The sequence below is a fragment of the Prunus avium genome, chromosome 6 (genome assembly GCF_965620075.1).
Source record: "Prunus avium chromosome 6, drPruAviu1.hap1.1, whole genome shotgun sequence".
In the NCBI taxonomy this organism is placed as follows: Eukaryota; Viridiplantae; Streptophyta; class Magnoliopsida; order Rosales; family Rosaceae; genus Prunus; species Prunus avium.
This window is the reverse complement of record NC_142289.1, coordinates 9,601,708-9,622,458: the sequence shown is the minus strand read 5'-3', so window position 1 is coordinate 9,622,458 and position 20,751 is coordinate 9,601,708. Positions and strand designations below refer to the sequence as shown.

General features: G+C 35.8%; 2 protein-coding genes across 6 annotated transcripts; one reads left to right on the top strand and one right to left on the bottom strand.

Moving 5' to 3' along the window:
* Window positions 1-9,148: 9,148 nt before the first annotated feature.
* Window positions 9,149-13,422, top strand: LOC110759127 (Arabinanase/levansucrase/invertase). Of its 4 annotated transcripts, none has more exons than XM_021961162.2 (3): window positions 9,149-9,559; window positions 10,274-10,773; window positions 12,270-13,422. In XM_021961162.2, exons 1-3 carry the CDS (start codon window positions 9,517-9,519, stop codon window positions 13,119-13,121), a joined length of 1,395 nt encoding a protein of 464 aa, XP_021816854.2. In that variant the 5' UTR covers window positions 9,149-9,516; the 3' UTR covers window positions 13,122-13,422. The 4 variants fall into 4 exon arrangements, with proteins under 4 accessions (XP_021816854.2, XP_021816853.2, XP_021816852.2 ...); XM_021961161.2 differs by having other exon boundaries at window positions 10,189-10,773; XM_021961160.2 differs by having other exon boundaries at window positions 10,168-10,773.
* Window positions 13,423-14,484: 1,062 nt separating this feature from the next.
* EMB1220 (pre-mRNA processing ribonucleoprotein binding region-containing protein) lies at window positions 14,485-18,712 on the bottom strand. Of its 2 annotated transcripts, none has more exons than XM_021961155.2 (9): window positions 18,503-18,712; window positions 18,187-18,239; window positions 17,976-18,041; window positions 17,704-17,841; window positions 16,258-17,150; window positions 16,114-16,184; window positions 15,495-15,597; window positions 14,922-14,997; window positions 14,485-14,806 (listed from the first exon to the last, which is right to left on the bottom strand). In XM_021961155.2, exons 2-9 carry the CDS (start codon window positions 18,187-18,189, stop codon window positions 14,699-14,701), a joined length of 1,458 nt encoding a protein of 485 aa, XP_021816847.2. In that variant the 5' UTR covers window positions 18,190-18,239; window positions 18,503-18,712; the 3' UTR covers window positions 14,485-14,698. The 2 variants fall into 2 exon arrangements, with proteins under 2 accessions (XP_021816847.2, XP_021816849.2); XM_021961157.2 differs by having other exon boundaries at window positions 18,187-18,230.
* Between the last annotated feature and the right edge of the window lie 2,039 nt (window positions 18,713-20,751).

Here is a 20,751-nt window from a genome sequence, read left to right as displayed (position 1 = left end):
GGCTTTATGTGAGCGACCAAATGATGTGGAGTGGGTGGAGATGAAGATTGAAGGTGAAACGTAATGAAACGAAGAATAAGTGCGTAAAGTAAAGGTGCTTAAACTTAAATATAATTTAAAGACAAACGCGTAAAGTAAAGTGCGAAAGATAAATAACGTAAAGACGAGAATTAAAGTGCGATAAAATGAATTAAAGCAATAAATAAAGCAAGAATGAAATGAAAGCGACAAGAACGATAAAGTAAAATGAACTTGAAATTAAACTTAATTGAAGTGCGATAACACTGAAAAGTAAAGCAATTGAAATAAACTTGAATTTAAATGACAACGTAATGTAAATTGCAAGAATTTAAACTTACACTAAGAAAAGGAAGAACTTGCTACACTAGGTGCATGAAAAGTAAAATCCTAAGTCTAGGAAAAGAAAAGTGCGAGACGAAAAATAGGTTTGTCTGTCTGATATTGTGTCTTTGATGTCTTCGTCAAACAAGGTTTATATAGGGCACTCGTCAGCCCATGGGCTGGCCATTGAATGGCCAAAGGTCAACTCTTTATGAAAATCTTTCCTTTCGAAGCTCCCCTAAATCCGTGGGATTGCACTTGCTTGAAATATTCTGATATGCTTGATTCTTTCTTGCTTTGGAACATTCGGAGTTACTATCAAATTCCTTGATTTCTTTCCTTGTGAGACTTCCGTCACGTGCACATAATCCTCTGAAAATCTGGGCTGGAATTAGTGGCTTGAACTTGGGCCTCCGATTTCTCTTATATTGCTGCTCATATAATATATATTACATTTCGAATATATATATATATATATAATAGGATGAGGAAAGCTCCAACTTGAGAGCTTGGCCGCACATGCATCAACCCAAGGCCATTGCATCCATATATACAATATGAATACAAAATTAGACCAAGGAAAATCAATAAAGCCCCGGCCGCAATTCTTGAAGCTCCAACTTCATTTCTTTGAATATCCATATAATAAAAGCAATGAACTTATAACCCAAAAGCCCCCAATCTGGCCCATCAAAAAGACCCCGTCACATATTCATATTTGTTTATATAAATATATATATATATATATATATATATATATATATATATATATATATATATATATATATATATATATATATATATATATATATGAATTTGAATAAAGGAGGGCTCAAAGAATCCCTCCAGCCAAGCTGCATATCTTGACGCTCTAGCCCCACGTCTTTGAACTTATTAATTATATATGTATAATAATACAATTAAACTTTTAACTCAACAAAACCCTTCAGCCTAATTTGCGAAAGATCCTAGGTGCTCCAGCCGTAGCCATTCTAGCACTTTAGTCCAAAAACTTCGGCCGCAACTCATTCTTCTCAACAACAAAAAAGAATAAGCCCAGCCGCACCTTGAACGCAAATTGGTCCAACTCTTTGGCTGCAATTCCAGTTTCTCTCCAGCCCTCCTAACTCCATCTTGGCTGCCCCAGACCAAGGATCCGGCCGCATCCTCTTTGGCACCTCTGGCCGCAACTCCAGCGCTGCCCGGCCACGAACATTCCAAGATTCCGGCCGCAACTCCCTTACGAAAATTCGGCCGAGATTTTCCAAGATCTCCTCCAGCTGTCCTGGCCGTAACAAACTCTGAGCCCGGCCATATTTTTTAGTTCCTAGCCCCGGTCGTATTCCAACAAAACCCGACCGCTCCAGCTCTTCAAATCTCGGCGGCCACTCTGCAAGACCCCAGCCCGGCCGCAACTCCATTCTAAAAAACCCGGCCGAGATTCGGTGAGTCTAGCTGCCCGGGCCGATTTTCAACAGCCCCAAACAGAAGGCCAAAGAAAAATCTGAGTGACAAAGTCAAAAGAATTTTCCACATAAAAGAATTGATTTGTAGGCCAAAAAAAAGTCAAATCATGATATAAGTAAGTATTCCCAACATATTCGACTAAAAAATTTATATTCTTATTGCTGAGCTTAGTTGGTTGGATTTTTACTTTTTGTTGTATTGTTGTGCCCTTTTGTGGTTTCTTAATAAAATTTAGGGTTTGTCCAATATAAGTCCCTACAATTTCTACTTCCTAGACATATAATTCTATAAATCTATGTGTAAAACCCAATTTTATACTTAAATGACCAGTAAAATATAAGCGGTTATAGTATTCCTATGTTTTTACATCGCTATCATCAGACTTTATATTTTATTTATAATGTCTCTAAAAAAAATATATATTTATAATGTATTCCAAGCATTTCATTAACTGCCATAATTGTAATTAAAACTCCCTATTAATACCTAAAATGCAAATTAAATATAAAAGGGAATTAAAAACCATAAGGAAGTTTAAAGTGCAGTAATCTGTAGATAGAGAAAACTTTTATCTTGATGTGAATGGAAAAAGTCTAACTTATTATGCTTCACAATGCAGATTCACTGTATACAATTTTCTATTTGATTCAACAACAAAAACAAACAAAAAATTGTTGTTTTTCAATTGTTTTTGGATGTCTACCCTACATGTAATATAATATAGTAAGAACAATAGACGAAGAAGAAACTAAATGAAGAACCAAGGAAGAACTGCACTTACTGTTTGACTAGGGCAGCAATACGTCTGCAAACGTATGTACAAAGATTCCCAATCTAATAGGGTTTTATTTTTTAGGTTTATGTGGGTTTTAAATTTGAGGGCATTTGTGTCTATTTAAGTGAGTTTTTTGCTATATTTGAAATATTTTATAAAAATTGACATTTTTAAAATTGGGGGTCAAATTTTGGCTATTTTTGATAAATTCTCATTCTTGATAGTAAGGCTGACATGTTATTATAGTGAGACGGATTACGAACCGCTACATTTAGAATTAGTGCATTTACCTATATTTCGTGAAATTTAAGCCACCCAAATTAATCTAACCATCGAACATATGACACATTATCAATCTTTCAGTCAAAGTTTTTTTTTCGTTTTAGCCAAAACTGATGTTGACTTGTGGTTAACGTGCTTGAGTTTTTTTTTCTTCATTTTTTTTCATCGTGCTTAGATTTCACGATGCCGGAGACTCTGACACCACTAAGCAATCCACACCCTGCCCTTTCGAAGCTCTTTGACGGAGATACGGGCAAAAACATCATTCAAATCATATTCAAAACCCAGTGGACCGATCTCAACGGCGCTGTTTGGAGGAGAGAGTTAGGGACAATATGTGCACCGCCGACTTCACTGCTCAACTTTTGCTTGCTCAAAACCTCTGCCATTGATGAAACTCCTCCAATTATCAATATTTACAGCAAAAGCCAAAACAAATAATTGGAGTTTGATTTGTTTGACTTTAGATTTGATATTTCAGAGAGAGAAGAAGAGAACTTGATCAAAGTTGTTGTAATTTGAGATTTTTTTTTTTTTTTTTTTTGTCGAAAGCTGAAATTGGAGAAAGTTCGGGTTGTAGGGCTGTGAGAGAGTAACGACGTTACCGTCATTTGGAAAGAAAAACAAAGAATATCTTAGCTAGCTGATGTGGACTGATTTAAGCCATTAGATTATTTGGGTAAAAGCAAGAATTCTAAATGCAGAGACTCATGATTCATAGTGAGACAATGTCTATGATGATGCCAATTTTTTTGATGAGAATGATGATGCCAATTTAGTTTTAATGGAATCAACCTAAAATTATGTTCTAATCAAGCATCCGCCAAGACCAACACCAACCAAATCTAGCGAGGTCTATGATGATGATATTTATTTATTTAATTTGTTGTGACAATCTTATTTTTATCTTCAAATTTTTTTTTGTTTCTTGTATGTTTTATTTTTAAAATAAATCAGCATACCTATTCAATAATAATAATATTACAAATTTAGTTATATACCCAATCTTAAATATAGTCTTATAAAGAAACTCTATATCATTTAAAAACTATTGTTGGGGTCTTTTTCCGTCAGAAGGCTCGTCCGAACTTGTTGATTCTTGAACCGTCATAGAGTAGTGAATCAAGCTTTTGATCGGTTCATAATTGTATATCATTTTGTACCCTTCTAGCTTATGATTTGGTTATGTTATTGAGTTAAACTTGTGCTTTTAATCCATTTTCTGTTTTGATAAGTCCATAATTTCATACACTTGCTTGCCTTCTTTACTTAGTGATTTTGCTTAGTTTCTCTTTATTTTGAGTCACTTACCTCTATTTGTGTGTTTTGTAGGTTAAGATAGCAAGAGATCACATTTGATGCAATCCATGCATGTTAAGGGCTGATTGGCAAAGAGCAAGAGCTTAAAGACAAAACCAAAGTTGGGCCACACTTCTTGTCAGTCCAGTTTCGTAAGTCACCTTGCAGGTCTCATTTCAGCAATCTGTACAACTCGGATGAGGAGACATTCTTCATAGAAGTTGTTCAATTGGGTGTCTAGTATAACATATCCAAAATTCAGCCCAATTGAACATATGTGGAGTCCTTAGCCCGTCCAACACTGAACCATGCTCAGGAGGATTTGCAGCTGCCAGCTTTGAGCCTTGTCTCCTCCTTTAAGCCATGTGCCTCACCCATGCTGCAACTGACTTTGGATCCAACATAATGAGTGAAGTGGGGAGGCATTCCAGCTATGAAATTCTAAAGGAGCAAGTTGGTACATGCTGGAGCTATTATAGAGAAAGCATGTGCATGCATGTAAAGCAAAGAAATGAAATGAAGTCAATTCCAGTCTCTGTTCGGCTGCCAATTTGCAAGGCCCAAAACGCACACTTCTACTGCTCCGATGGGAATACTTTCTTCATATAAGTTGTTCCAATGGGTGTCTAGTATAACATATCCAAATTTGAGCACCATTGGATACGTTTTGAAACCTCTGGCCTTCCTACACCAAGACTGGTTCAGAAAACTCGTTTTTCAGCAACCAAAAGGCAACCACATGAGTTGGCAGCAAAGGCAGCCACATCTGATCACCTTTGAACCCATGTGAAGATGCTTGAGTTGCAGCAAAAGATGAAGGATGGTGTGGGAATCCATCATGGTGTTCCTCCCTCTTAGCCCTATAAATAGAGAAGCCTTCAAGCTTCAAAACACACCCCAAGGGGGGGAGCTCTCAAACACTTCTCTAGAGCTCCCTTTCCTTCTCTCCCTCAAATTCTCTTAGTTTCCTTTCAAGTTGTCAATTGTTGTAACAAAATGAGTTTACTAAATTTTCTTTCAAGTTTTCTTAGTTCCACTTTACTTTTATTGTAATGTACATTCTTTCTTAAGTATTCAAGTTTAATTAGTTTCCAAGTTTCAATTATGGTTTTTGTTCTTATTCATTATGCTTATAAGTTAATATGCTAGTTTGAATGATTGATCACCATTTAGGCTTGCATATTAGCTATCTTGGTTTGAATTAAGAGTAGACACCATGCTTTAATTCGAATTGAACTATGGATAGGAAGAGTATGTATGGACATTCGACAACAGGGATTAGATACATACTTGGTTGTTTAAAATGTTCTTCTATGCTTAATGGGTTCCTAATGCTTAGTTTTAGGTTAGACAACAAATGATCAAATTAGGGAATTAGGAACATAAGGTTTTGACCAAACACCATGGCTTAATCATACTTTAGCTAGAATCAATCCATTAATCTAATTGAACTTGGGAACTTATTTGCTTGAGTTATTTCCTTTTTACTTGTTTTATTTATTTTCTTTTTCATTTCTGTTTTATGTAGGGGAAATGAATTGGATCATTCAATCACCAATCCTCGTGGGATCGACCTCGCACTTACATATGCTATACTACCAAACGGCTCGTGCACTTGCGAGTATCACAAGTTGAGGATGCAGCTGAATCTATTTTGGTGCAGCTGAATCGATGCAACAGCTTTCATTGCCCCTTTTTCTGAGTTAGCGAGAACTAGGCCCAAAGCATCCTGAGGTAGAAGCAAGTCCCAGGGGAGTACTCTTTTCTTCTTTCAGCGACTGCATGTTTTGTGTTGACGTTTCCGGCAGCTAGATGAAGAGTTGGAGATGGTGCATTGATGTTGCACAAGCTTGGCATGAGAGTTTGCTTTGGTGAATTAAGATACTACTAGGCTTGGCATGAGAGGCTTGTGGCGTGGGAGCTAAGAGAAAATGAGTATAAAGAAATGATTAAGGCTTGAGATTTTGGGTGTTTTCGGCAGTTAGACGAAGAGCTTGCAATGTCTGCATTTTCTTACCAAAAAAGTAATGACTATGGTTTCAACTTAGCTTGAGAGGATGGGTGTTTCAGAGTTGGGATGGAGCTTTTTGAGAGAGACAAATGGAGATAAAGGATCAGTGGCTTTAGCAGATTCCAGCAACTTGACGAAAGCTTCGTTAGGCTCTTGGGTGGCTTGCCAAAAGAGAAAAAAGGGAAGAAATGGAAGAATAGAGCTTGAAATCCAAGGGTTCTAGAGATGAAAGGTGATGTTTGCTCTCTCTGTATGTGTTTATGGGAAAGAGAGGAAGAAGATGGAAGAACACAGCTTGAAATTGAAGTATCCAATAATGAGTAAGGATGTTATTAATTCCCGAAACTCATTAGGTTATTATTAAATCCGATTATTATAAGTGCACACGTATGAGAGGATCAAGTTATTGTATATTCTTGATAGTAGTAAGGCTGACATGTTGTTATTGTGAGACAATGTCTATGATGATGCCAATTAGTTTTAATGGGATCAACCTAAAATTATGTTCTAATCAAGCATCCGCCAAGACCAACACCAACCAACTCTAGCAAGGTCTATGATGATGTTATTTATTTATTTAATTTGTTGTGACAATCTTATTTTTATATGCTAATTTTATTTTGTTTCTTGCATGTTTTATTTTTAAAATAAATCAGCATACCTATTAAAAAAAAAAAAAAACAACAATATTGCATCATGTGCATGCAAGAACGTGTATAGAAATACCAATATTATCGTATTAAAGTATTTTATTTATTCATCATTTTACCATTTAGTTTATACCTTTTAAATGTCAAAAGTGTGATAGACTAATTGAAATAAAACTATCATTTCCATAAAAAAAAATGTAAATAACACGGGACCAGTTCTTTGCATGTGATAGTATTTTATATACAATCGAAGAATCAATTGCTTGAAAATATAGCACGTTTTCAAACATCAAACACAACTTAATTTACCCAAAATACTTAAATGTTGAGGTATTGAAAGAAATTAAATGTGTAAATATTGAGGGGTTCAATACAAAATTTATTGGAGATACTGGAATTTCCTCCTATGTTGATCTTAGCAATTTACAAAGAATATCAGCTGAGTTCCAGAGGAGGTTGTGTCTCTGTCGAAGAAGATGAGCATGTAATGGTAGACATAATAGTATTAAACTATTAATCACCAGCCTACAAATAAAAAATAATATTTATGTATATTGCCCACCCAATGGGCTAAGTTTCTTTATTAAACTATTCTTCATAAGGGTTTGCCCACAATCAATCTATGGGGATTATTATTGTTTAAATTCTAAGTATATGTAGTTGTCAGTTTTATTTTTATTTTTATTTTTTAGCTTTAAGACTTCTAAATATTGCACCTCTCCTGAAAAATTCATAAATCCGTCACTGGTGTTTCAGCTTTAATCTTTTGGCCCAATGCCAATATATTTTTATAGGAACTCAATTCTCGAAAAATCCAGAGGCTGAGTCAAATAAGTCTGCTAGATGATGATGTTCGGTGGGGGTAGTATTCAGTGGTGAACTCAGACTTTCGTTTATTTGGGGGCTTAAAAAAAAATTCAATCGATATATAGCCAAATAAAAAATATTTTGGCTTAAAGTGAATTTGGTGGCTGAGTTCTCCATAAAATTACAAAATGAGTGAACTTGGTGGGATCTCTATTCTTCTTTTATAACATATGGTTTTTCTTTTTTAATATAAGCTTTGGGTTTAAAGTGTATGTATTAGATGGGCCATGTGGGAGCTCCACCTAAGAAGGACCTAATTTTTTTTAAAAAGATATGAGGTTGGGTGGGATTATACATCTGCAACTTTTTTGTCCCACAAGCTTCTCAGGAAGTCCCACAATTTTCAATGTAAGCAAAGTGCTCATGTTTCCTATTTGAGTTGGTAAGAGTTTGTTGCTCAACAAAAAGCTCCATCTATAAATTATAGACATCTAACGACCTTCTAGTAAGCAAGCTTAAGAAAAGAGCTCCATCTATTAAAAAATTTGTTAACAAAAATTTGTTCAAACTCAAGAGTTGAGACATGATCTCTACCTCCTTATTTTGTTACATGACATAAACACATAATTAACACACCGTCACAGTTTGCTAAACTATGATTTAGCTGTACTTCATTCAAGTTTGTGATCACAAGTTATTTTCTTGATAAAAGGAAATTTTTATCACTAGAATGAGTATAATTTCACATTTAAATATTTTTTTCATTTTGCATTGACATTCTATCAATTATTGTTCTGCATTTTAATACCCTTTTTATTAATTTTATAGCTTAAAACATGATTAGGAAAGTTAGGTTAATATATATATATATATATATATAAAGCAAAAGGCAGAGAATGGTAAAATATTCAAAATCCCAGAAAATGTCATTTGTGAATGCAAACATTAAGAATTGAAATTATTAATTAAATGAGGATAATATGATAAATTCACACTTTTTCATATTAAAAAAAATTAAAATTAAAAGAAAAATCAGATAATAAATCCTATTTTTATGAAACACAACTACCAATTATCTTTTTTAATTCTAAAATAAATTTAAAAATGTTTTAAAAAAAGTATGATGATAATCGTAGAATCTCTTGACAACGTTATTATATATTTTATTTTGTATCATTTAATTTGTTTTTGTTTTTTAAAGGTGGAAGGGGATATTGACACATCAAAGACAACCGCTTGTTGTTTTGTTAAACAACAAACACAACCATTGGTCCACATATTGAAAGACATCAAGGCAAGAAAAAAAGAATTATAAACTAAACATCATGACATGTGTATTCATATTTGAATTTGCCTAAAAAAATTCTGCAGCTGTTAATGATTTTGTGCGTCTACCTTTTGGTTTTTTTTTTTCCTTTCTTATATATATTTATTCTATATTTCAATTATTATATTTCACTATTTTGTGTTTTTTTTTTTGACTTTCTAATCCCACTCCCTTGAGTAATATGAGCCGCGTGAACTTGGTGTGTCACGTAACCTGTCCTGTTACGGTGATGGAGTGTAGGCGAGATATAGTGGCGGCCCATTTAATCAACTGTCAGAATCCAAGTAGTTGCTCATCAAGTAAGAATTAATTCAGCATCCAGGAAAGAAAAAAAAAGGGAAAATTTTCATTTGAAAAGCTTCCAGATATCTGTTTTCTCAAATATCAAAGACCTTTGGTCCCAAGTCAATATCATCAACCTCAGATCCAATTGAATCAGAAAAAACAAACAACCCAACCTCTTCTGTGTTCCTGTGGACTGTTTTTCTCTGCTCTGGATTGCTTGGTCTGCCCAGTTTGGTTCAAGTATTGTTAGAACAACATCAGTAGCAAACCCATGTCTGGAAATTCAGTTCAACTCATGCTTCAGCTGTTCTCAGGTAAGTCTTTTCTTTGACTCTTATCACTTTTCTGCTTGTGGGTGATGAAAGTAAGAGATTTTTTTTTTTTTTTTTTTTTTTTTTTCCATTTTTAAGAAACCCATATCTGGGTTGTAGAACTGTGTGGATCTGTCAAGTAGGTTTTGGACTCTGATACACAAGTTTTGAGCTTTTTTGAGTGATTCAATCTGTTACTGAAATGGGTCTAAGTCATTGGTTAATTCCTGGATGTTTCATTTGCAATAAACTCTGTTGCTATTTGTTGAACTGTATTCCAGTAAATTATATAACTTTGTTATTGGCATATTTTATTTTTATTTATTTGTTTATTTCTAACTATCAAGACTCGTTCCCTGATTGCCTACACAGTTTGGCCGAGTAGTATTCAGTTATACACATTCAGCCGTTGACAGCGGAGTTTTCTAAAGTTAATGACTGTATATCACTGACGAAAATAGTGTAATTTTAAAACATTTGAGACTGTTGTAGTCCTAATTTGTGCTGAAGTTTTTTCTTTCATAAATGGTGATAAAATTGACTACTTCCGTTCATTATAGGTTAGCGTGGCGGTGACTTATATTTGGTTGGGTTTTATTGGATATCCATAGGTTGCATTTTGTTAATTGCAGCATAATCTTGGAGATAATTAAAAGGAAGAGAAAATGAGGATGAGGAACAAATACAGGAAACCAACCACTTTCCATTGCAATGCAGGGAGCAGATGTTCAACGTCTGCTGTGGTGTGGAGCTTGGTGGGATGTTTTCTTATGTTTCAGCTGTACTCCCTTGTTCACCAAAATGATAGGATGGGAGGAGAAATGCAATTTCGATCAACTCATCACCCACAGTTCCATGAACTTGAAGAGGTGGAAGAGGAAAATATCCAAATTCCCCCACCAAGAAAGCGATCCCCACGTGCTGCAAAAAGAAAACCTAGGCGACCAACCACTCTGATTGATGAATTTCTTGATGAAAATTCTCAAATTAGACACGTATTCTTTCCTGGCCAGAAGCATGTTATAGATCCAATGAAGGATACAGGGAATGATAGCTATTACTACTACCCTGGGAGGATTTGGTTGGATACTGATGGAAATCCTATTCAAGCTCATGGAGGTGGTATTCTATATGATGACAAATTGAGGACATACTATTGGTATGGGGAGTATAAAGATGGGCCCACATATCATGCTCATAAAAAAGGAGCAGCCCGGGTAAGTGATTTACTTTTCCTCTGCATCATCTTATGCTCAACTATGTTTTGACTCTAAAATATCAGTCCTTAAGGCTGTTGAGGATGAAATCGCTATTTTTTAAGTTTTTCACTCATTAATTGTTTGCTTTCTGTTTAGAAGCTTTGGGGTTATATAGTTTAAGCTAAATGTAAGTCATTATTGCATATGTGGTTCGTTTCTGTTTCCATAATCCAACCATGAATACCAGTTGTTTTCTGTGCTGACCTCAATGAGCCTAATTTAGTGTGTTGCCTTCATATTACCTGATATCAACTCTAGATTGTGGAATTCAGTTTCTAGTTCCTATGCATTTTACCATTGCTATTTTGTATAAGACTTTATCCCCGGCATACCGTACATACTTTACATGAATAAAAATCTCCTTGGAAACCTCTATACAAATTGTTCTGGCAGGTAAGGAGAAAAATACAACTGAATTATCATTTACAATTGTATAACATGCCTTCTTAGTGTGAGCTGGAGTGTTAAGTTGGAGCTTTATTTTCTCTTCGTGGGTCTTGACATGCCAATATCAAAGAGGCAAAGTTCTGGAAACACAATGGTCTGTAGCGATTCCATAGTTGTTGCTTCTTGAACTGTAAATTGCGTTGAGGGTAGTGTGCATAATTGGAAACTTGTTATAGTAATGATGCGTATTACAAAAATAATGACAAAGAATAAGAATGAAGCCGGGGCGAATGCCTAGTAGGCCTTGCTTAGGGCTTTCACCATCGGATAATGTGCTTTCAAGTTCGATAGGTATCGTGCTTTTTGAGATGTAGGGTTTCTTGTTCACCTATCCCATTGAGATTGGAGTCAGCCATGTGAATTCTTTTCAATCATCCAATTGGTTAGTCCTGATGAAGAAGTGTGTCAGGAGCCTCATGGATAATTGCCCTTTTTGGTTCATGTTGGAAACGATGCACAAGAAGAAATCTCCTCCATTTTAGTTGAGAACAACCCATGTCAGTGAAAGATCTGTCAGTTAGATTTTCTAAGTGAAGTAGGTGATTTGTGGATCAGCGTCATTTAAAGAGTAATGAGAACTATCTTTCCAAGAAGTGAAATCTTAAAACTCCGTCGCCTTCAATTTGGAAAGAACGGAACTTTTGGGTACAACTTAATTTTGCTGTCAGCTAAAAATGACATCTGGTGTTTAAGCCTACAGGAGATTTAGTTGTTCGATATGGATTTTGGGGATTGAAAAGGAATGCTTACTCGATGGGTGTTGAAAATATGTGTATGAACTGGGTGGTTCTCTGAGGGATTTTTTTTTCCCTTCTTCCAGCAGGCGCTGTTTTAAGGCTTCCAGTAACCCATATGTTGCTGTTATGGACCTCATCATATTGCATTACCATTAGATGCATAGTTTTTTCACCATTGCTGCGCTTGTGAGTGTATTTTTTTAATTCTTCTCTAATTTTTGTCAGTATTCCTTTTTTATTTCAAGCATTCAATTTCTGTCTTATATGCAGGTTGACATCATAGGAGTTGGTTGCTATTCTTCCAGAGACTTATGGAAATGGAAAAATGAAGGCATCGTATTAGCAGCAGAAAAAACAAACGAAACACATGATCTCCACGAATTAAATGTTCTCGAGAGGCCAAAAGTGATTTACAATGAGCGGACAGGGAAGTATGTTATGTGGATGCATATTGATGATGTTAACTACACCAAAGCTGCTGTTGGTATTGCCATTAGTGATTACCCTACTGGTCCTTTTGATTATCTCTACAGCAAACGACCCCATGGATTTGACAGTAGGGACATGACAATCTTCAAAGATGATGACGGTGTTGCATATCTAATCTACTCCTCCGAGGACAATAGTGAACTTCATATTGGGCCACTAACTGAAGATTATCTTGATGTGACAAACATCGTGAGAAGAGTTCTCGTGGGACAACATCGGGAAGCCCCAGCTCTGTTCAAGTATGAAGGAACTTATTACATGATCACTTCAGGATGCACTGGATGGGCTCCAAATGAGGCACTGGCCCATGCAGCAGAGTCGATCATGGGGCCATGGGAGCCTATGGGAAACCCCTGTGCGGGAGGGAACAAAGTGTCCCGACTTACTACATTTTTTGCACAGAGCACATTTGTGGTTCCTGTGCCAGCATTTCCTGGTTCATTTATTTTCATGGCAGATCGATGGAACCCAGCAGACTTAAGGGACTCAAGATATGTCTGGTTGCCTTTGATAGTAGGGGGACCGGCTGATAGGCCCCTTGATTACAATTTTGGGTTCCCATTATGGTCAAGAGTGTCAATATATTGGCATAGGAAGTGGAGACTTCCTCGGGGGTGGAGTTCTTTGAAATGAATATAGGTTTCCCTCATATCATCTGGTGTATCATACATGAAGGCTATGCTGATTCTTTCACTGGCTTGCCATGGTTGTTGTGTTACTGTAAATGAAGAGCATTTGCAAATTGCATATAGTCCACTTGCGCATGGCACACAAAGGCGTGTGTAGGATGATCAATCTCAAGCACTGCCAATGAACCCCTCATTTTTTTAGATTATGTTAATATTAGCTAGCTTTGAGGCAGAGTGTATGCTTGCAGGGAAAGATTACTTATTATCTAACAGTTTTGCTAATAATCACTTGATGTTGTCCTTAATTGAAGTTCATTATGTGCATGAATGGTATGTATGTCTTTATGTGTGACGGGCTGAGCCACAGATGGGTCTTTGGACCTTTTGCCTGAAGCATACCGAGTGTTTTCTGAGAAATGTCCGGACATCAAAGATCGTATACGTTTGGCAAGGGTCATTGAAAATGTTGTCCCAGAAAAAAGAAAAAAAAAGCGGAAATGTTGTGTCCCCACCATTATTTTTTTATTTTTTATTTTATAAAAGTGATATTGGGAGAGGGAAATCGAACTTAGGGCCTTGTTGGGTGCAGGGGTAAATACTCTTAACCACTTGACTATAAGCCCTTTGCCTCTCCATAATTTACATTAAGGTAACCATCCGATGTCGTAGGTTCGATACTCCCTTTCCCGAATATCGCTTGTATAAAAAAATAATAAGAATACAAAATTTTGATTTCAAGTTCCTCCCCAAAAGGGTGTAGGAGTATCAACTTATAAATTACGTTATTAACTAGCGCTTGGCATAGTTTTTATTATTTTTTGAATGTTAGAAGATGTTTCAAGTGCAAATCAAAGGGGTGGCCTTGGTGTGAAACTCGCATGTAAGGCCCACTCATCCGTGAGAGATCTGCTAGGCAGCCCTACACAAGAATTTCTCCAGAGGAACATGTTGTGGTAGTTAAAATGGTCTTCTATTTATTGTCAGATGATTAGTTGTTAGACGTTATTATGAAACATGGCTGATACCCTATGTAGCAGTTACTTAAGAAAATAAATTGACATTAATAAGTGAGGCTCATCATTAGCAGTTCATGAATTCTGTAAGGTATACCAACTTTGATTGGGACCATAATTCCTAACCAACCAAATGTGCTTCCAAATTTGGTCCCCACTCCCTAAACACTTGCTTTCTCTATGACTCAACTGAACGACTGATTCAGTCCAGCAGCAAGTGGTTAGCTAAACTTTCAAAAAAATAAAAAAATCCACAGAAACTATTTTTTTGTTATTGCAGTCTGAAATATGAATAAAACATTGTTCTGCTAAATGTTACCCATTAATCCAAGAACTTTGTCATGCACAAGAAAGTAGTGTAGAAGGTATCAGTTTAGTTATTCCCAAGAGCACACGTCTCAGCTCGAATCAGTACATCAGGAACAGTTTGGTCTCTGAAGCATGAGATAATACGGCGATGTAATACAACTTCATCTAGTAAAATCATTTACACATTCAGACTGAGGTTATCCATGGCATTGGCAACTGGAAAAATCTCATGAATATAAGAAAATTTCTCCTGTATAGGTCAGATCCTCTTGATTTTTGAAAATGTTCCTGTTTCAGAGAAGTAGGTGCTTTGAGTTCCACCGCCGAGCTGGTGTGCATGTGCCTGTGGATTTGAGAGCTCGATCCCCTGTAGGAAAGAATTTTCCAAATGTAAGAAGTAATTTTCTATGTCACTAGCTTGGAAACCAATGCATTTGTGAATATGAGAGATTTTTCAAGTGTAAGGTAAGAAGTGAAGTTACCTGCACAGGCGTAAATGCTAAACTTGAAGTGAGTCCAGATGTAGCACCACTGCTTCCATAATTCTTTTCCTTGAACCTGAAAATAATAGAGATATTTAGTCATATACCCATTCTTAGCATCATATAGATAAACCCTACATCATTTAATTTCTATAAACAAACCCAAAAAATGACAGCTGGCCCTATTGAATTTAATTTTGATTATTAAATTACTTTGATACCCTATTGAGTATTTTGGGTTTTTTATGAGGTTTTGAGGTTTGGCTTGTTTTAAGAAATTGATGGCAGTTTTGTAATTTATAAGAAGTTAAAAGCCTCTTTGTTATGTTGTAAATGGGCTTTGGGTGTGTTTCTAAAGTCCATTTCATATAGGGTATTTTTATAATTTAGGTCCCTATATTGGGTATAATAGTGAATCTCCCAAAATAATATGCAGCTCATGATATCAGGTCAAGGATCATTATCTCATACTTTTAGACAAATAAATCAGCACAGAAACACAAATGACAATCCATATTAAATCACTGGGCCATAAAAGAAGACAATAATTAAAACCAGCAAGGGAAAGTGTACTTCTTAGCGACTTTGGCAGCAAGTTTGCTCTGACCCATTGATACACGCAGCTTGCCACTCCCAGCTTGACCAAGCATTCCATAACCTTCACCCAGTCCATCACCTATTATCAAGGAAGAAAAACATGAGGATTAAGATTAAGAATGTAAATGGTAAACATATTCCATGCAATTGCACAGATCCCAACCATTCATGTAAATGGGAACCCCACTACAATGGAAAATTGAGATCCTCATTGTAGGAAGTGTAAGAATGTAAGTGTTATTGGAAACTCCCAGTCTCCTGTAGAACTACACAATATGCAGCGCAAAATATAATTCAATTTTTTCCTTTTCTTATTGGGATATAAATCAAAATTAGAGATAAGGCGCACCCTCTGACCACAAGTTTTAACCCCAAAAAACAAAATCCTTCAATATAAGACGTGCATATTGGACCTGTGCATTAAGGATAAAGAAAGGAAAGATCTCAGGATGCCCAAATTCTTTTTCCCCGTGTAATTGGAAAATTAATAATGATCACTCAACAGACCATAGTGACTCAACACAGATGTATAAAATAAAAAGGCAACATAAGAAAATCTACAGATGAAATTTACTAACAGAAGACAGAAAAATACCTAAGGAACTCTCTTCAGGTATACCAAATTGCATCCTATTTGCCAGCTTCCTCATGTCCGTTATTGCATATCTGTAAAAGTAAATATCAGTATATGAATCAACAATTACTAAACAAAGGTAAAACAGTAGAAACACTGCACTACCTTTCCTTCATCTTCCTTAGCCGACGACCACCTCTCTTCTTCTTAGGTTCAGAATCTGGAACCGGAAGTGGTTTAGGTTGTTTTGCTGGAGGAGGCTCCTGCCATTTCTCAATTTTCTTACGTATCTCCTCCCGGAATGCCCTTCCAGTGTTTCCAGATGGATCTCCTCTCGTTGAATCCACCCGTGCTGCAAGTGTTGATTTTGCAGCCAAGAGCCGGCAAGCACGCATCCTCAAAGAAGGGGGTGTAGTTTGAAATATTTCTGTCTGCTCAACATAACCAACACGAAATTGTGATGTTGCAGTGGAAAACCCAGCAAGGTTTTTTCTCTTAGCACCAAGAAGCTGAACATTACAAGCAGGCATCTTAGCTAAGGATACGAGACCGCCAGCTGTCCCCATTAGTTTCGCCGCAACAGCACTCCCAACTATAGCAGAAAGATTTGGTGCAATAAAGCCCATTCTACTTTCAACGAAATCAAGAACCTTCTTCTTTGATGAATCAAGAGCAAGGGCTCGATCGCATGCCTCATTTGTTTTTGTAAGGACTTCCTCTGGAAGCGGCTTGCCACTTGTAGTTGATGCTGTAACTGACACAACCATAATAATTGCCGAAGGTAAAAGCCCCTCCAGATCAACAAGGGTTACATCCATTTCATTCCCAATTTTCTTAACAACTCGGGCGTAATCAATCGGATGATGCACAAGTGATTCAAGCTCTGGAAACTTTGGGCGATACTTATCACGAATAAAATTGTGGATGATTACAATTTCATTCTCAATGTCAACAGACAAAGCATTACAGTCCACAATCAGCTGGTATTCTGGATCATCTTCTAAAACCATTCCATGACTTGACATATCAGAACCCTTCTCCAAAGCCTCTTCCACTTTCTACAATTTAAACACCGTATTCCAATTACATACATGTCATTAAGCACATTCCAGTAATAAAAATGGAAAAAGATGATGGGGCAGGGGGGGCATAGAACGGTACTGAACCACAAAGGAAGAACACATATAAGTACTTTTAAAATAAACACCAAAATTAGTTTCAATGTTGAATGGTTTTTAGTTTCAATTTGATCTACTCTCACTCTTCTCTTCCTTACCTCTCTTGTATTTCTTCTATAAATTATCTTTTTTAACCTCCTCCTGTCTTTATTTAAAAACCAAAACCAAAAACTTCATCAAACAGGGCACACAATACATGTTTAAAAAGCCATGTCCATTAAGTTAAACCCCCACCCCAACAAAAAAAAAAAACATGTTAACTGCAACAGTAGTCATCCTAAATGCTAATGCATCAAAGAAAAGGATAAGCATTAAGAATATATAAAAACAGTAAAGAAGTCAAAAGATCATGTTTGAGCACAAAATAATATAAAGATTTCAATACTAGAAAGTACTCCATGAAGAAAATCGGGACATTCATATTATAACAAACCTGCATTATATCAGTATATCTTTGCGTTTTCTGCAATTTTGAAACACTATCCAGATCATCGTAATTAAGCGTTTCCAAGTCTGCCAAGTCCCCATCAATATCTTCTTCCATGTTTCCCGCATCAGCATCATCTTCAACCTGCAAAAAGAAAAAAAAAAAGTAAGTACTTATAGTGCAGAGATTGAGAATTTGATATAGAAATGAAATTTTAACATCTAATTGACTAGCTTTGTAAATGTTGGTCGTCATGATTTAAGGAAGAATATACTCACAACAACATCAGCTTCATTGTCAGATAGTTCATCAAGGTCTGCAAGAAATGAATCAGCGAGAGTCGCCTGCAATTACCCCAGAGGAATGTCAAAATTATGTAGCTTACTCCTAAATTTGTTACAGCATCATTAAACTAAGAAAGTAGATTTTAGTGCAACTCAGAAACCAATAAAGCTTAGCAAGGAATACAAAAGCAAATAAATAACTCACCATCCTTTCAGGTTCAAGCGGCGTGAGCTTCCAACAGTTAGTGCCTGATAAAACTGAAAATTAAAACTCAGAAATTCAGAATCTTTATAAAGAAATTAAACTAAGCAGAAAACCCCATTTAATAATCATATTTATAGCTCGAAAATTCTTTTATTTGAAAAAGAAAAACAGAGTTCTAGCAAACAGAAAGCACACCAGACCCAAATTCTCAAATTTTAAATAAAAATCAAATCAGAAAATGAAATGTGAAAGAAAGTAGATATGAAAAAACATACCGTAAAGAAAATTCAGAAATTAAACCCTAAATTAGACATACCTGAGGAAGTAGAGCCGATTAAGAAGAACAAACTGGGGTATGAATTGGATGAGAAAACGAAAAATAAGAAAGGGATGGGCCGCTGGGACGAGACTATGAGTTACCGAAGAAGTTCAGGAATCAGAAGAGGATTGGATGAAGAAGATGATGAACGAAAATTAGAAGAAAGAGAAAAGAAGCGGGTGAACTTAGACGCGCAGCAGAAGGGCGGTGAGGGATGGGCTGCGCTGGGCCGAAAAAAATACAAGTTCTCTGAATTTTATGGGCTGAGGCTAGCCCGCTAAGAGCTCAACTTCGGGCCTACTAAAAGAAAGAGAAGATTAACATGACATTTATCGCTAAGAACGGTAGTGTGACATCTACGTGATGTTATTAATTTACTCATATTACACGTGTATTTATATATTAATATTATATTCTAGGTTCATGACATATGAACTATATTCTTTACTCATATTATAACATGTGGCAGTATGCAGTCACACATTAAAATTTATCCTCAGAATGAGACCGAAATATATACCATAATATATCGAAGTATTTACTGAAATATTAGTGAATCCGATACTAATACTAAACTACCACCAATATTGCTAATACTTCTAATATGGATTGTATATATTAGCGAGTTAGGTCTTTTGTTGAGGATGCCAACTAGGGAGATTCACTATTATACCCAATATAGGAGCCTAAATTATAAAAAAAAAAATCTATATGAAATGGACTTTAGAAACACACCCAAAGCCCATTTACAACATAACAAAAAGGCTTTTAAATTACAAAACTGCCACTGATTTCTTAAAACAAACCCAACCTCAAAACTTCATTAAAAAAAAGAGATATTTAGTCATATATCCATTCTTAGCACTAATAATATAGATAAACCCTACACCATTGAATTTCTATAAACAAACCCAAAAAATGATAGTTGGCCTTATTAAATTTAAGTTTGATTATTAAATTACTTTGATACCCTATTGAGTATTTTGGGTTTTTTTAATGAGGTTTTGGGGTCGAACTTGTTTTAAGAAATTGATTGCAGTTTTGTAATTTATAAGAGTTTAAAAGACACTTTGTTATGTTGTAAATGAGCTTTGAGTGTGTTTCTAAAGTCCATTTCATATATGGTATTTTTATAATTTAGGCCTCTATATTGGGTATAATAGTGAATCTCCAAAAAAAAAAAAACCCAAAACACTCAATAAGGCATCAAAGTAATTTAATAATAAAAATTAAATTCAATATAGCCAGCTATCATTTTTTGGATTTATTTATAAAAATTATATGGTATAGGGTTTATCTATATTATTAGTGCTAAGAATGGATATATGACTAAATATCTCTTGTTAAGGAAGCTATGGGTATTGCCAAACTCACATTGATCTTTTGTATATATTCATCACGATACTGAAGCTTATGACCATGATACCTATCCACGAACAAGAACCTCTGTATGCCATACTTTCTGAGGTTGTAAGAAATACAAACAAGAGAAATGATTTTAACAGTAGTACCGCGTGGCTATACTCTATGAATAGAATATTTTAAATATTGGCCAAAGTCTTTGGCCAATATTCAGCAAGTAATGTATTATGTAGGAACACTTACAGATCAAATATGGCTTTAAATATTGGCCAAAGTCTTTGGATTGCATCTGCCACAGCTTCTGCAGGATTTACATATCTTGAATTGATATTTACTAGCATGTTTAGCACATCTCAACAAAATAAAAAGAAATAAGGGGCATAACAACAAGATATTGATCATAAGTACCTAAAGATATACCCAAATCGATCAATGTGAACAGTAAAATCACGAGCAGGCTTGCTATTTAATGTGTCTGGGCCTTGGCTGACAACTTCCTGGTTGTTGACAGCATTAATTCAGTATCATCACCCACAGAAGAATTTATATGTACACTTTCTTCTGGAAATGAATTGACCTGTAAAGGAGTAACGACGGGCAAGCACAACGCCTCCAAAGCCCTCTTAGCGTGGTCACTGGTCAGGTGGAAGTTCAGTAATGACCTTGCTGCAGAAGAGAGTTCAGTAGATGTTCAGATCATCAACAGCATGGTACTAGATTGATCACGCAACGTCAGAAGATGCAGAAGATATAGTTTACCTTAAGGCTTCAACTAGATGCAACGAGTCCTCAGCTGAACCATCCATGACAGATGAACTATAAGTACTAAAAATACATTACCTGTCTGGAGTACTTGAGGATGTTGAGGTAGTTTTAGAAGCCTA

Bases quoted from the DNA above. Each gene is read 5' to 3' on its own strand.
- EMB1220 (XM_021961155.2), bottom strand. The intron at 17,151-17,703 runs GTTTGTTATAAT...TTTAAATTGTAG, and splicing joins GATATACTGATATAATGCAG to AAAGTGGAAGAGGCTTTGGA. The intron at 14,807-14,921 runs GTAACTTCACTT...TCTTTCCTACAG, and splicing joins TAGCATTTACGCCTGTGCAG to GGGATCGAGCTCTCAAATCC.
- LOC110759127 (XM_021961161.2), top strand. From the start codon at position 10,222: ATGAGGATGAGGAACAAATACAGGAAACCAACCACTTTCCATTGCAAT. The intron at 10,774-12,269 runs GTAAGTGATTTA...TCTTATATGCAG, and splicing joins ATAAAAAAGGAGCAGCCCGG to GTTGACATCATAGGAGTTGG.